The sequence below is a fragment of the Lepidochelys olivacea genome, assembly GCF_965140295.1.
Source record: "Lepidochelys olivacea isolate rLepOli2 genome assembly, chromosome: 3".
Classification (NCBI taxonomy): domain Eukaryota; kingdom Metazoa; phylum Chordata; order Testudines; family Cheloniidae; genus Lepidochelys; species Lepidochelys olivacea.
Genome location: NC_140413.1, coordinates 113,609,068 through 113,621,808, shown reverse-complemented (window position 1 = coordinate 113,621,808; position 12,741 = coordinate 113,609,068). Strand labels below are relative to the sequence as shown.

General features: G+C 41.0%; 1 protein-coding gene across 1 annotated transcript in view; it reads right to left on the bottom strand.

The window, feature by feature from the left end:
• Window positions 1–12,420, bottom strand: part of UST (uronyl 2-sulfotransferase) — a 288,796-nt gene extending 276,376 nt beyond the window's left edge. The window contains exon 1 of the mRNA XM_084625151.1: window positions 11,743–12,420. Coding sequence (XP_084481277.1) covers window positions 11,743–11,998 — 256 coding nt within the window. The 5' untranslated portion in view covers window positions 11,999–12,420. The remainder of the gene's footprint in view (window positions 1–11,742) is intronic.
• Window positions 12,421–12,741: the final 321 nt, after the last annotated feature.

Below are 12,741 nucleotides of genomic sequence, written 5' to 3'. Positions count from 1 at the left end.
TACACAGGCATCCTATCATTGAGCTAGGAAGGTGATGATTCTTGTCTGTATTATTTTTTTATGAGATTACACATGGAATATCACATTCCGTTTTGGACATCACTGTACTAGAAAGATGTGGACAAATGGGACTGAGTTAATGTGGGTCTGAAATAATCAAGTTTAGTAATTTCAGAGTTAGACTACATATGATTTGTTTACTAAACTGGAGATATAATCATCTTTATGTCCCTAAAACTTTTGGAGACAAAAGGATGGTGTGATGGTATGAAAAGGTTATACGGTAACTAGAAGTAATGAGAATAAATAAAGACCCAAAACAGGCTTAGTAAAAACTAGATTTACCAGATTGTGGGACATACCCCCAAGAGTAGTTGGCTGAAGCCCCAAAGCTTGGCTCACTTAAAACATGACTGGACAAAGCAGTAGAAAAATATCCTGCAGAGAAAATCTTGTACTGCCTGAGGGATGGATTTGATGACCTAATAGATCTCTTCTATCTCTAATTTTTATAGGAAAAGGAGACGCATAGCAACAGTTTTAGTATTATCTAAAATGTATAAGGTAGATACTCTATGCTGTGGTTTCACTAACTTGTCCATTCACATTCTTTCATGCTCACAACTGATATTTCGGCAAGAAAAGAATACCCTATGCAATACCGATTTCTGTTGTCTTGTCTGGTGGTGGATGTCATAATGCCTGGGGCAGCGTGTTACCAATCAGCAGAGGCACAGGAGAGGAGGATAGTTAGCATCAGTTTCCCTGTCCTGCCACAAACTTCCTGTGAGACTTTGAGCAAGTCACTTAGGCTCTCTGTGCCTCAGTTCCCCATCTGTAAGATGGGAATAACAGCACTTCCCTACCTGGTATTGTGAGCATAAACCCATGAAAGTTTGTGAGGCCATCAGATACTACAATAATGGGAGCCATAGAAGGATCTAAAAAAGATTTAAAAAGCTGTCAATACATTCTAAACAGCCACAGAATGAAATTGATAGAAGAATGACTAGTTTGATACACACAACCATTCTAGGCAGCAATGAAATTGGCATACGTCATATGTCAGTATCATTCTGCAACCACTTAGGAAAGCTAGAATTATGAGGAACAGCTGAGGAACTGCAGTTGTTGCACATGGACCTCACAGGTGGCCCTCCTACCTGCACCATCTTTTGTATAGACCTCTCATGGGTAAGCCCAAGCCTCTAGTTAGTCGGTGTCTGCTAATTTTTTCATAGGTGCCCAGATACTATGGAAAGTGTTCCACAGAACTGTCTAAAACAAAAACAAATCATCCTGTTACTTTTGGCCACAGACAGAAAAATGGAACAGAGAACTCACTTCTTCACTCCCAATTTTTTTGGGGGGGGAGGGGGGGGGCTGGGAGGAGAAGAATGTAGGTTGAGCCAAGACAGTTTCACACACACACACCCTGACTCTGCAGAAGCCTTTCTTTGTGGCTCAGCATGTTCCATCCACACCTAGGCAAGGATAATAGGCAGAGTTCTGAGGATGCAACATTCACAGTCTCATCTCCCTTCAAACCAACAAGGAGTTCTCAATGCTGTCACAGAATTATATTATTACAGATTCAATGCAACCTCCAGCTCACGGTGGAGGAGGGGAAGGCTCACCCCAGGTGCAACTGGGCGCCATGGCTGCACAGCTCATGAGACACAAGGGAACAGAGAGTAGAGTAGAATATGCCTTCTGATTATATAGTCCAAACACACTGTAGCACCACTTGGTGAAGATTACTGCACTTACAAAACTTCACCATCAACAAAACCAACCTTTATTAATTATTATTATTATTAAATCAGACAGCAGCAATAACTTAATTGCAGAATGGCGATCAAAAATAAGAGTTCAGTTGCAGAAAAGAAAATAGCTGTGGCTTTCTTTTACTCTTCTCAAAGAGTGAAATAATATGAAGTGGGGAAAAAATAGACAAGTATATTTTTATAATGCTTGAGCAATGGGAATCAGGCTAGCACTGGTTGTAAACATCTAAAATGGTTTCAGTCCAGAATAAAAGTTTTAGAGTTCATTTTCTTATGTATGCCTGCATACACTGATTTGTGTATGTAGTGTAGTTTTTAACTCTGTTGGCTCTACTTAAGAGACTTTGTGTAACTCAGCTTTCTTTATCCCCCCCCCACCCCCGACCCCCACCCCAAGGAATGATGGAGCAATAAAAGTGGGCAGTGGGTTATCAGGAGATTTGAACCTAGGACTTGTCACTAAAAGCACAAGCTTCTTCCACCTGAGCCAAAGACAGGTTTCAGAGTAACAGCCATGTTAGTCTGTATTCGCAAAAAGAAAAGGAGTACTTGTGGCACCTTAGAGACTAACCAATTTATTAAATTAAATAAAGTCCCACAAGGAGTAATCTCCCCCAGCTGTCAACAGTAGTAGACTTATCTTTGTATGTAGAACAGCCACTCATGGGTCACAATAACACAGTTGACGGTGTATAAACACTAGCAGTGGATGAAAGTTTAGATAAAAACCCAAGGTTATAGATCAGATGCACTGACTTTTAGTTTTCTCTGTGGGTGCTCCACCCCAAGACACCAACCCCACACCACACCTTCCCCCAAGGCGCTGCCCTGCCTATTCCCCCCTGTTCTGCCCCCTCCCCTGAGACCCCAGCCTCATTCCGCCTCCCATCTTCCAAGATCTTGCTCTTGCTCGACCTCTTCCCACCCCAACTTTGCCCCCTCACTCAGCCACTTTCTACCCCCACTCTGCCATCTTGATGTGCTCCGCCCTCCCAGAGCAGAAAAACAGCTGGGGCTGGTGGGTGCTCACTATTTTTTTTTTCCTGTGGGTACTCCAGCCCTGGAGCACCCATGGACTCAGCACCTATGTTCTAAATATTTTATAGTAAGTATCCAACCCCGTTGGGCCTGAAAAATGGAGGTGAAGATCTTGTAACAAGCACTCATGTGATTTCCAGTACTTCCTGTGCTTCGTCAAACTAGAAACATTGGTCAGGAGAGTCTCTTTTTTTTATTAATATTTATTATTTTATAATACCCTCTCATCTGAAGCATTTCAACCTCTGGTCCCAACTGGAGTCAGGGGAAACAGAAGTATACAAAAAAGAAAAATATAAAATGAGTGGAAAAATTAATATTGGGGTGGGAGGTTCAAATGTCAGTCATGGTGTACTTCAAGTTTTTCTAAAAATTAGCTCTTATTTTGTTGACCTAGTTCACCCATCCCCCAAAATTCCAAGAACACCAAATCCTCCTGGAATGAATCGTCCTTGTGTTATATATATAGATTTTATATAAAAAAGTGTAATTTCTTATACAATGAAACAAATTATGACCACTAATTTCTCCCACCATACACTCATATGCAGATTCTGAAATTAATTAAGTGCCCAGTTTCATTCAAAAACTTCAAAGTAAACTGACTTTGACCAATCTCAGGAGTCAGTGAAGTAGGAAAACCAAAAGGGATATCACTTATCACATGCTATGATTCAGCATATCAAGCAGACTTTATTTCCCCACAGAGCATCATGCATAGAAGCCTTTGTACTTATATTGTTTCCCTCTCTGGCAGTTTTAAATGTACATCGTTCTTTCTGACACCATAAGTAAAGGCAAAAAAACCCAAACCAACATGAATTCAGAAGGGAATATGAAAGTCAGTCCATTAATCCAGAAGCACTTTTCCCCTGACACTTTCTTGCTTTATTTTGGCTTGCGTATTCTTCAGCTACTATTAGAGTGCCTGCCATTTATTCATGGAGGAAGAGAAGCTTAGAGCAACAAAATGAACTGAGGTGTTTTTTTATTGTATTACTCAATTTGCAAGGGAAGTCTAAAAAGCACCAACAGGAACAGAAGGTAAGTGACATAGTTATGCCCTCAGATACATAAAATACCACTCCGCTTGATAGGTCCACATCAGAGAACAGATTAAAGCCCCATGATTGGATTTCAGAGGTTATTTATATCAAATACTTGATTTAGTAAACTTACTAAAAGTGATTATGTTGAAAGTTTACTATGACAGCTTTAAAAAGAAGGGTAAATACTTAGATAACTGATTTTGTGTTAATTTATCTCCAAGTCCCATCTTAAAACACAACCTGTGCCTTATCTGAAGTACCACCACCATCTGTTTTGGGTAGGACCAGAATCCTGAGGTGACTATGGCCCATACTACAAATATTGATGTATCTTAAATACTTATATGGCCCCCAGGGCTGTAGAACCTGAGCACCTCAGAATCTTTAATGTATTTATCTTCAAAATACTTCTGCGAAGCAGCAAACTGCTTCTATGCTCATTTTATAGATGGGGAATTGAGACAGACAGAACAAACAACTTGCCCGAGGTCACACAAGAAGTCTGTGGCCAAACAGGAAATCTGCCAAGTCCCAGGCTAATGTCCTAACCATTCGGCCATCCATCCTTTCCTATCATATATATCGCTCCCTGTTATATAATCTGATACTAATGACAGAAGTCACACTGAGAAGAATCCTGGAAAGGATGAAAGTTACACTGTATTTCACGCGGAGAAGAATAAATCCTTTCAAGATCACAGTTAAGGTCATTGATAGGAAATGTGGAGAAGTATACACAGCTGCATACTTACCTCAACACCTGTTCATGGGTAGTGCTTTCCCAGTATATCTCCAAACAAACACCATTCAATACTCCAAATGGAAAATGCTATTTTAGAATGCCATCAAAATACACTTATGACCCCAAGTTATTATTGTTATAACTGTATAGCCATGGTAACAGTTAACTTACTATTTAAAAGCTAGTACTCTCCACAAAAATTGAAGTCACTCATGAAACAAATAAGGACACTGTACTTATTCCTATTTTCTATTTGCAAATGCCAAATCTAAAAGTTGTAAATGTATCATATTCTAAATCTTCATTTTAAGCTTTATTTTTACAAGTGGACAATTTGTGAACAATGAGCAAGTAATGTATGGAAAACAACATTCCTACACAGCCTTAAAAAAGAAGCTATTTGAGATGAGGTACATTTGTTTGTTTTTTTCCTTAAAACTCATCTTAATTTTGAGAGATTGGTAAAATGAATTAAACTTCAGACACATTCTAGTTAAACAAAATACCTTCATGTTCTCAGTACAAAACAATGCCCAAGGAAGCAGAGAGTAGAAAAATATCAGGTAGAGATTTTTGACTATCACATTTTTTTCAAGGCTTTATGACAAAAATTTTAGATTTTCAGATTCTACAAAGACAGCAATTAATACATCTATGGATTGTAATAAATCCTTAAAATCAATTTAAAAATCAAAGCATTTCAAAGCCACCAAAGAAACATCATCCATTTTGAGCGTAAAGAAAGTTCCTGAAATTGAAAAGAACACAGCAAAGTTTTAATTCAATCTGTTCAGATTGTCTTGTTAACTACTTAGTAAAAAATCAACATTTCTACAAAGTTGGTTCAATTAAACACACAAACCAAACACACACACCCCTATTTCACAATCAGTAGTGTGAGAGTTACACAAAAGCATATTTCATATGTAACTAAGATATTCTCACTGCTGTATTCAATTTTTGTTTAAAAAAAGCATTTTGAAAAATGAGATTCTATTATGTATCATTGTTCTGCTTCAATGTAAGAACAGAGCAGATAAATAAGCACATACATTTATTATACAGATAGCTCCTTAAAGGTAACTGTCAGACCAGTTAGTTTGTCCCCCTCAATTGAGGTCTCTTTCCCACATTTGGGCCTTGGAAGGTTGAAAGTTCTGGACAATAATGAGGCATACACTTATGACATGATCCAAAACACAACTGGTGGGTTACATTTTTGCCATACCAGTTCTCACACTGTCCCTTAAAAAAAATAAAATAATACTTTTTTCCCTCCTCTAACAAATAGATGACCATAACAGAAAAATACATTTCATCAGATTTTTATACAGGGATGAGAAATATGTCTCTTCCCCCCACGCCCACCATTAACATCTATTATGAAGAATTGATGGGACTTTTATTGGTAGGGTCTTAAAGGAACACGCCAACTCAAAATCAATTTTCAGACTGAAAATTGTATACTTTCCATTGTAATAAACATGTAATATTGCCACAGAAACTGAAAAGATTGAAAAAGTTGGAGAAAATATTTTTCCTCTACTTTGTGTATTTTGTGCATTTCATAGCACTTTGTGTATAGTCACTTTTACTGTTTTACTAGATAGACATACAAAAGGGAAAACTTTCACATGCTGTAAGGGGAAAGAAAAACTTTTTTTAAAACTAGGAAGGCTGACGGGCAGGTATAGCACAGACTGTCTTTATTACTGAGATATTATTAAAACTAGGACTGTCAAGCGCTTACAAAAATCAAACGTGATTAATCTCACGCTTAAAAAACTTATGATTAATCGCGTGCTTAATCACGCTGTTAAATAATAGAATACCATTTAAATTTTTTTGATGTTTTCTACATTTTCAAATATATTGATTTCAATTACAACACAGAACACAAAGTATAAAGTGAGCACTGTACATTTATTTTTGATTACAAATATTTGTGCTATAAAAAACAAAAGCAATAGTATTTTTCAATTCACCCAATATAAGTACTGTAGTGCAATCTCTTTATCATGAAAGTTTAACTTACAAATGTGGAATTATGTATAAAAATAACTGCATTCAAAAATAAAACAATGTAAAACTTTTGAGCCTACAAGTCCACTCAGTCCTACTTTTTGTTTAGTCAGTCACTCAGACAAAAAAATTGTGTACATTTGCTGGAGATCAGGCTGCCCTCTTCTTGTTTACAATGTCACCTGAAAGCAAGAACAGGTGTTCATATGGCACTTTTGTAATTGGCATTGCAAGGTATTTATGTGCCAGATATGCTAAACATTCGTATTCCCTTTCATGCTTCAACCACCATTCCAGTGGACATGCATCCACGTTCTGCTCGATAACAATCCAAAGCAGTGAAGACTCGACGCATGTTCATTTTCATTATCTGAGTCAGATGCCACAAACAGAAGGTTGATTTTCTTTTTTGGTGGTTCGGGTTCTGAGGTCTCCACATAGGAGTGTAGCTTTTTTAAGACTTTTGAAAGCATGCTCCACACCGGATCCTCTCTGATTTTGGAAGGCACTTCTGATTCTTAAACCTTGCATCAAGTGATGTAGCTACCTTTAGAAAACTCACATTGGTACCTTCTTTGCATTTTGTCAAATCTGAAGTGAAAGCGTTCTTAAAACGAACAACATGTGGGTCATCATCCGAGACTGGTTTCTAGAACATGAAATATATGACAGAATGCAGGTAAAATAGAGCAGGAGACATACTATTCTCCCCCAAGGAGTTTAGTCACAAATTTAATTAACACATTATTTTTTTAACGAGCGCCATCAGCATGGAAGCTTGTCCTCTGGAATGGTGGCCGAAGCATGAAGGGGAATATGAATGTTTAGCATATCTGGCATGTAAATATGTTGCAATGCCAGCTACAAATGTGCCATGCAAACACCTGTTCTCGCTTTCAGGTGACATTGTAAACAAGAAGCCAGCAGCATTATCTCCCATAAATGTAAACAAACTTGTCCGTCTTAGTAATTGGCCGAACAAGAAGTAGGACTGAGTGGACTTGCAGACTCTAAAGTTTTACATTGTTTTGTTTTTGAGTGCAGTTATGTAGATTTATTTTGTTACATTTGTGAGTTGCACTTTCACAATAAAGAGGTTGCATTATGGTTTGTAAAAGATGAACTGAAAAAATATTTCTTTCATTTATCATTTTTACAGTGCAAATATTTGTAATAAAAATAATATAAAGTGAGCTCTGTATACTTCATAGTCTTTTTTGTAATGAAATCAATATATTTGAAAATGTAAAAAAAAAATCCAAAAATATTTAATACATTTCAATTGGTATTCCATTGTTTAACAGTGCGATTAAAACTGCGATTGATTGTGATTCATTTCTTAATCGCGATTCATTTTTTTAAGTGAATCACATGAATTAACTGCGATTAATCAACAGCCCAATTAAAACATATTAAATACTTTCAGTAAAGTACAAAAAGTAAAATTAAAAGACATTGTCAAGAATTTTTAATTAGAATTTTTCTTCTCCACCATCTGTTTGCTTTTAGAGAAGACAGACATAGTTGATGATAAAAGAAGAGCTATGTTCTTTTCCATTTGGCAAAAGACAGGTTTTTTTCCCGCCAAGTGTTCTTATTTTAACAATTTTAAATTTACCGAGTACACCTCATGCTAAAATAGCATCAAAGACTATCAGCTCTACAAATATTAGACTGCTGCTTTAGAAATGGGAAGGCTGGGGACAGCAATAAAACCAAGTTTTAGCAGGCCCAACAATAATAGTGGCTATTTTAAATTTATGGTGGAACAAAAAGTGTGAGCAAGAGAGAATTTAGTGTTCGTATAAAAAGGAGCTAGACTGGCCATCCTGGACACTGAAGTGCTCTATTAAACCAGCCACAAGAGGTTCACAGAATAGGTAGCCTCCATATGCAATCAGATCCTTGGTCTCTCCCTTGAGACTTCCAACAAGAATGCCAATTAGTGCCAACAGAGGTAGCGGTTTCAGTAACGTGATAAAAATCCGACAATAGTACTCATTTCATATTGACCACTGAACAGTTAATCTTATGGCAATAACAACCACTCAAAACAGCTAAGGTAGATATGATATTTCACATACTATATGAACATTCCGTAGGCAATGTGAACATTCTAGACGCAAATGCATGCAAAGGGGAATAACGTAACACAAAAATACTGCAGCTACAAGGAAAAAAAGCCTCCGCATTTTCCGCAAACTTCACAGGACTAACCAGGATTTAGGAGATCTAATCTCCCCACTGCCAGGGGATCCTAGTCATTCACATTAAGGAATTCCAGTTGATGCTCTCAAAATTTAAGTCCCCTCCTTGTCTATGGCAACGTGGCAGAAACAGCAACTACACTGTCCCACAGCTGCTCTGAAGCCGTAAAGTCAAGTCACAAGTTGTGATTCACTATTTTTTTACTTGAGTTTTATCCCAATGGAGTCACACTGACATAAAACTGAAATCATACCATGGAGAATCAGGCCTAGAATGTAAAACAGGAGTTAATGTTACCTTTCCACGGTTTTCCCTTTTGAGTTGATCCAAGTATACGGTTGACATGGGAGGAACCACAGTGTTTAGCACAGCTCCACATCCACCATACTCTGCCCATTTTTTCCACATAGCCTTGCAAATAAGAGGAAAGACAGCTATGCAAAGAGGAACTACCACAGATAGACACTTTCTCACTCAGGAAGGCATCACAGCTTTTTTTCAAACATATTTTCTTCCCTCTTCATACTGTTCAATAAGGGAATGGAAAGTGTATGGCCAAAAATGGCAGGAAATTTTGTCCATAAAAAAGTTTAATAGCCACTGGCAAACTTAATATTTATAAATAGGCAAATAAATAGCACATCTTGACATGTAAAAAAAAAAAATCATTTGGTCAGACCTAAGACCAAACAAATCAGACCCATCCCCAGCCTCTACCTTCCCATTTCTTGGAATACACACCTGCCAGCTGCCTCTTCAGTCTCACTTTCAGTTTCAATTCTGGTAGGCGGTATTGTTTACAAACATATTTGCAGAGCCTGAGGAAAAGGCTGCCCATGAGCTCGCCCCAGAGTAGTGCCACTGATCAACAAAGCAACAACACTTACTACGCAAAACATTGTCAAAAGCACCAAGTAAACAAATACAAAACCTAGAGAAACCCATGTTTGTCCTCTATTCCTTTTCTGTTCTCGTAGCTCTAGTTGTTTCCTGTAATAATGATTGGTACAACATTTTCAGATCTGAAAATTGATTGTGTGCCTTTATCTTGCATGTGAGTAGTCCCATTGACATCACCAAGACCACATGAAATTGTTTGCATGCCTACCCGCACAATCAAAGCCTTAGTGATGTTAAAATGTGGGCCTGAAAACTTTTCAGTTTTAGTCAGATCATTTCTGTTTTAATTTCTTCTCAAAATACGTGTTAGCTTTCTCATCAACTCTTGTATTTTAGTTTTAAAGTGAATATGGTTCTCCTGGGGGAAAACCAATGGCTCCTTCTACAATGCTCAGCTTATTTGAATTATTCCTGACGTCTTTAATAAGGGACAAAGATCAAATCAGCAACACATTAACAAGAGAAACACCTATGGTAAAAATTATTAATGTATTTTTTATACTTCATTCTTCACAAAATGTTTTAGACAAAGATCTGCAAATTTCTAAAATGCTTAAATAAGCTGGGCAAATTTAATGGCCAAACTACTAAGGAACGTTACAATCAAGGATAAAAGAAGCTTTGAACCTAAAATCTCACTCAAACTTCAGAAACAGAAATCTATTCCATCATGAATAAACAGAATATTAAATTTATTCAGATACCTGTTCATTCCTGTCTCCTCTATAATGTAAAAAACTTAACTCCTAGTATTTCTGAACTAGAGATATGAAAATATATGACTTGTTATGCTTGAACTTCCACATTTATATCCTGAGGGCAATAACTATAGTTTTCACTTGCAATTCCAAGTTCTAATCTAAATTAGTAGTGGAGATGTAGATTTATAAACCCTTTCTCAGTACAGTTTTAAAAGGCAAGATAAAAGACCAAAGGCCTTAATTTAGTTTCAAAGTTTAGAAATAGTCTCCAGTGCACTGTCCTCTACCTTTTGCCAAAGCTCTATTTTCTCAGCAAGTTCATTCTGATCATCCTTTTCCCTACTTCCTGCTTTTTAAACACATACTCATAGGTATTTACGAAAAGCACTGCACGTTTTTCCCTCCTCACCAGTAGCATAGCTGTGTGTAAACTGAGCTTCTCATTTGGGGACTATACCAATACATCACAGCTTCTTACACAAACTCAGAATATAAGATCCTGCAGATTTACTTCCCAAATTCTTCACAAAACTTCTTTTGCTTCCACTCATCGACCCAAAAGTCTGAAATACACTATTTTTCTAGGGAATCACCTCTTTCCAACTCAGGAAGCCAGAGGCTTAGCCTCACCCCCTGTGCTTCCCCTAGCCACATAGTTGAGAGAGGTTCACATTCTTTGCGAGAAACATTCAGCCTGAATGAACACTATTAGGAATATGGATTAGGAAGGTACAGAGGACCGTGCAGTCCTTGAACCTAAGGAAAACCAGGGTCAAGACACTCTCGAGAAAGGAGCCTCTCTTGTTAAAAAGTTGAACAAAACTGAAAAATACCTTTGCAGGCCTGGTTATTCAAGGACTAGAGAATTAAACTAGCCAGGCCCGGTAAAGCATCGCAGCTCTGCACCACACTGAACGCCGCTAGATTTTCCAGCTGGGGCCAATTTCGGATCCCGCGGGGCTCTGGCGAGCGACGAAGCACTTGGGGGGGGGGGGGAACTGGCACAGCATGTGCGCTGGGCCACTTGCTCCTTGCTCAGCCTGGCTCTCCGCACACACACATGCACAGGGCTCCGCAGTGCCCCGCGATGCTTAGCAGGCCGGCTGATCGCCAGGGCATCCATCCTCCCCTGCCGCCGCCACGCAGGGGATGCACGTCAAGGCAGCAGGAGCTGCAACAAGTCCCCCGCGGTGACTGGAGTGGGGCTGAGCCGGCCAGGCATGCGAGCGTCCCAGCCCTGGGGAGGGGGCTCCCCACGCGGCATTCACCCCCCCCCCGCAGCCCGCCGCCCTTACCTAGATAGTGCCTCAGGTCCAGCAGAAAGTGCGGGGGTCCCCCGTTGAGCTGGAAGAAGAGGGAGCCCAGGCAGAAGAGCAGCAGGGCGGCCATGCAGAAGCCGTAGTCTCGGAGCGAGAGGAAAGGCAGCAGCGAGAGGGGCCGCCTCCTCCTCCAGGCACCCCCCTGCCCGGGGCCCCCTCCAGCTGAAGGGGCCACATGGGGCCGGGGCTCCTGGCAGCCCCTGCTGCTGTGCTGCTGCGGCTGCTTCTTCATCGTCCCCGCCGCCGCCGCCCCCGGGTCACACAGCCCGCCGGGGACAGCGCATCCTCCATCCGCCTGCCCCGCTCCGCCCGGGGGGAAAGTTAGCGGGAGCTCAGGCGAGCTGCCCCCTCCCCATGGCCGGCTGCCCCGAGCCCGGCTGGGAGCGCGAGTCCCGGGCGCCGCCGCCGAGTCCGGCTAGGCTGAGGCGGAGGCGGCGGCGGGGGGGGTCACCATCCCACTCCCTCGCTCCCGGGGGCTTCTCTCCTCCTCCTCCGCTCCGCCGCCGCGCTCTCTCCCCGGTGTCAGGTTACAGCCCAGGCACCGCGGGCTGCCGGCTCCAACTCGCCGCGAAGTTGTCTGCGCCCCCGAGCCCGCTGCTCGCCTTCTGCTGCGCGGCGCTCGCTCCTCCCCGAGCCGCGCCGGGGACCTGCTGTTTCCACACCAGCGACCCCTGGGGGCTCTGCCGCTCACTCCCGCTCGCTGGATGGCGCTCAGGGGTGGAGTAAGGCCAGGGCCATACAGCAGCAATGAAGCTCCCTGCACTAGGGGCCCTGCCACCTCCGCCTCTAAGCCCCTGTTTCCCAACCAACCAGCTGCCTTCTGCAACCTCCTGCTCCCTCCAGAACTGATTCCCCTGCCCTTCACATCCTCAGCTTGTCCCAAGCCCCCTTACCGTCGCACTTTGCAACCTGACTTCCTTGCTCTCTCTGCCTTGCCTCCAAGGTAGCACTAGATCAGCGGTTCGGGACCCCTCA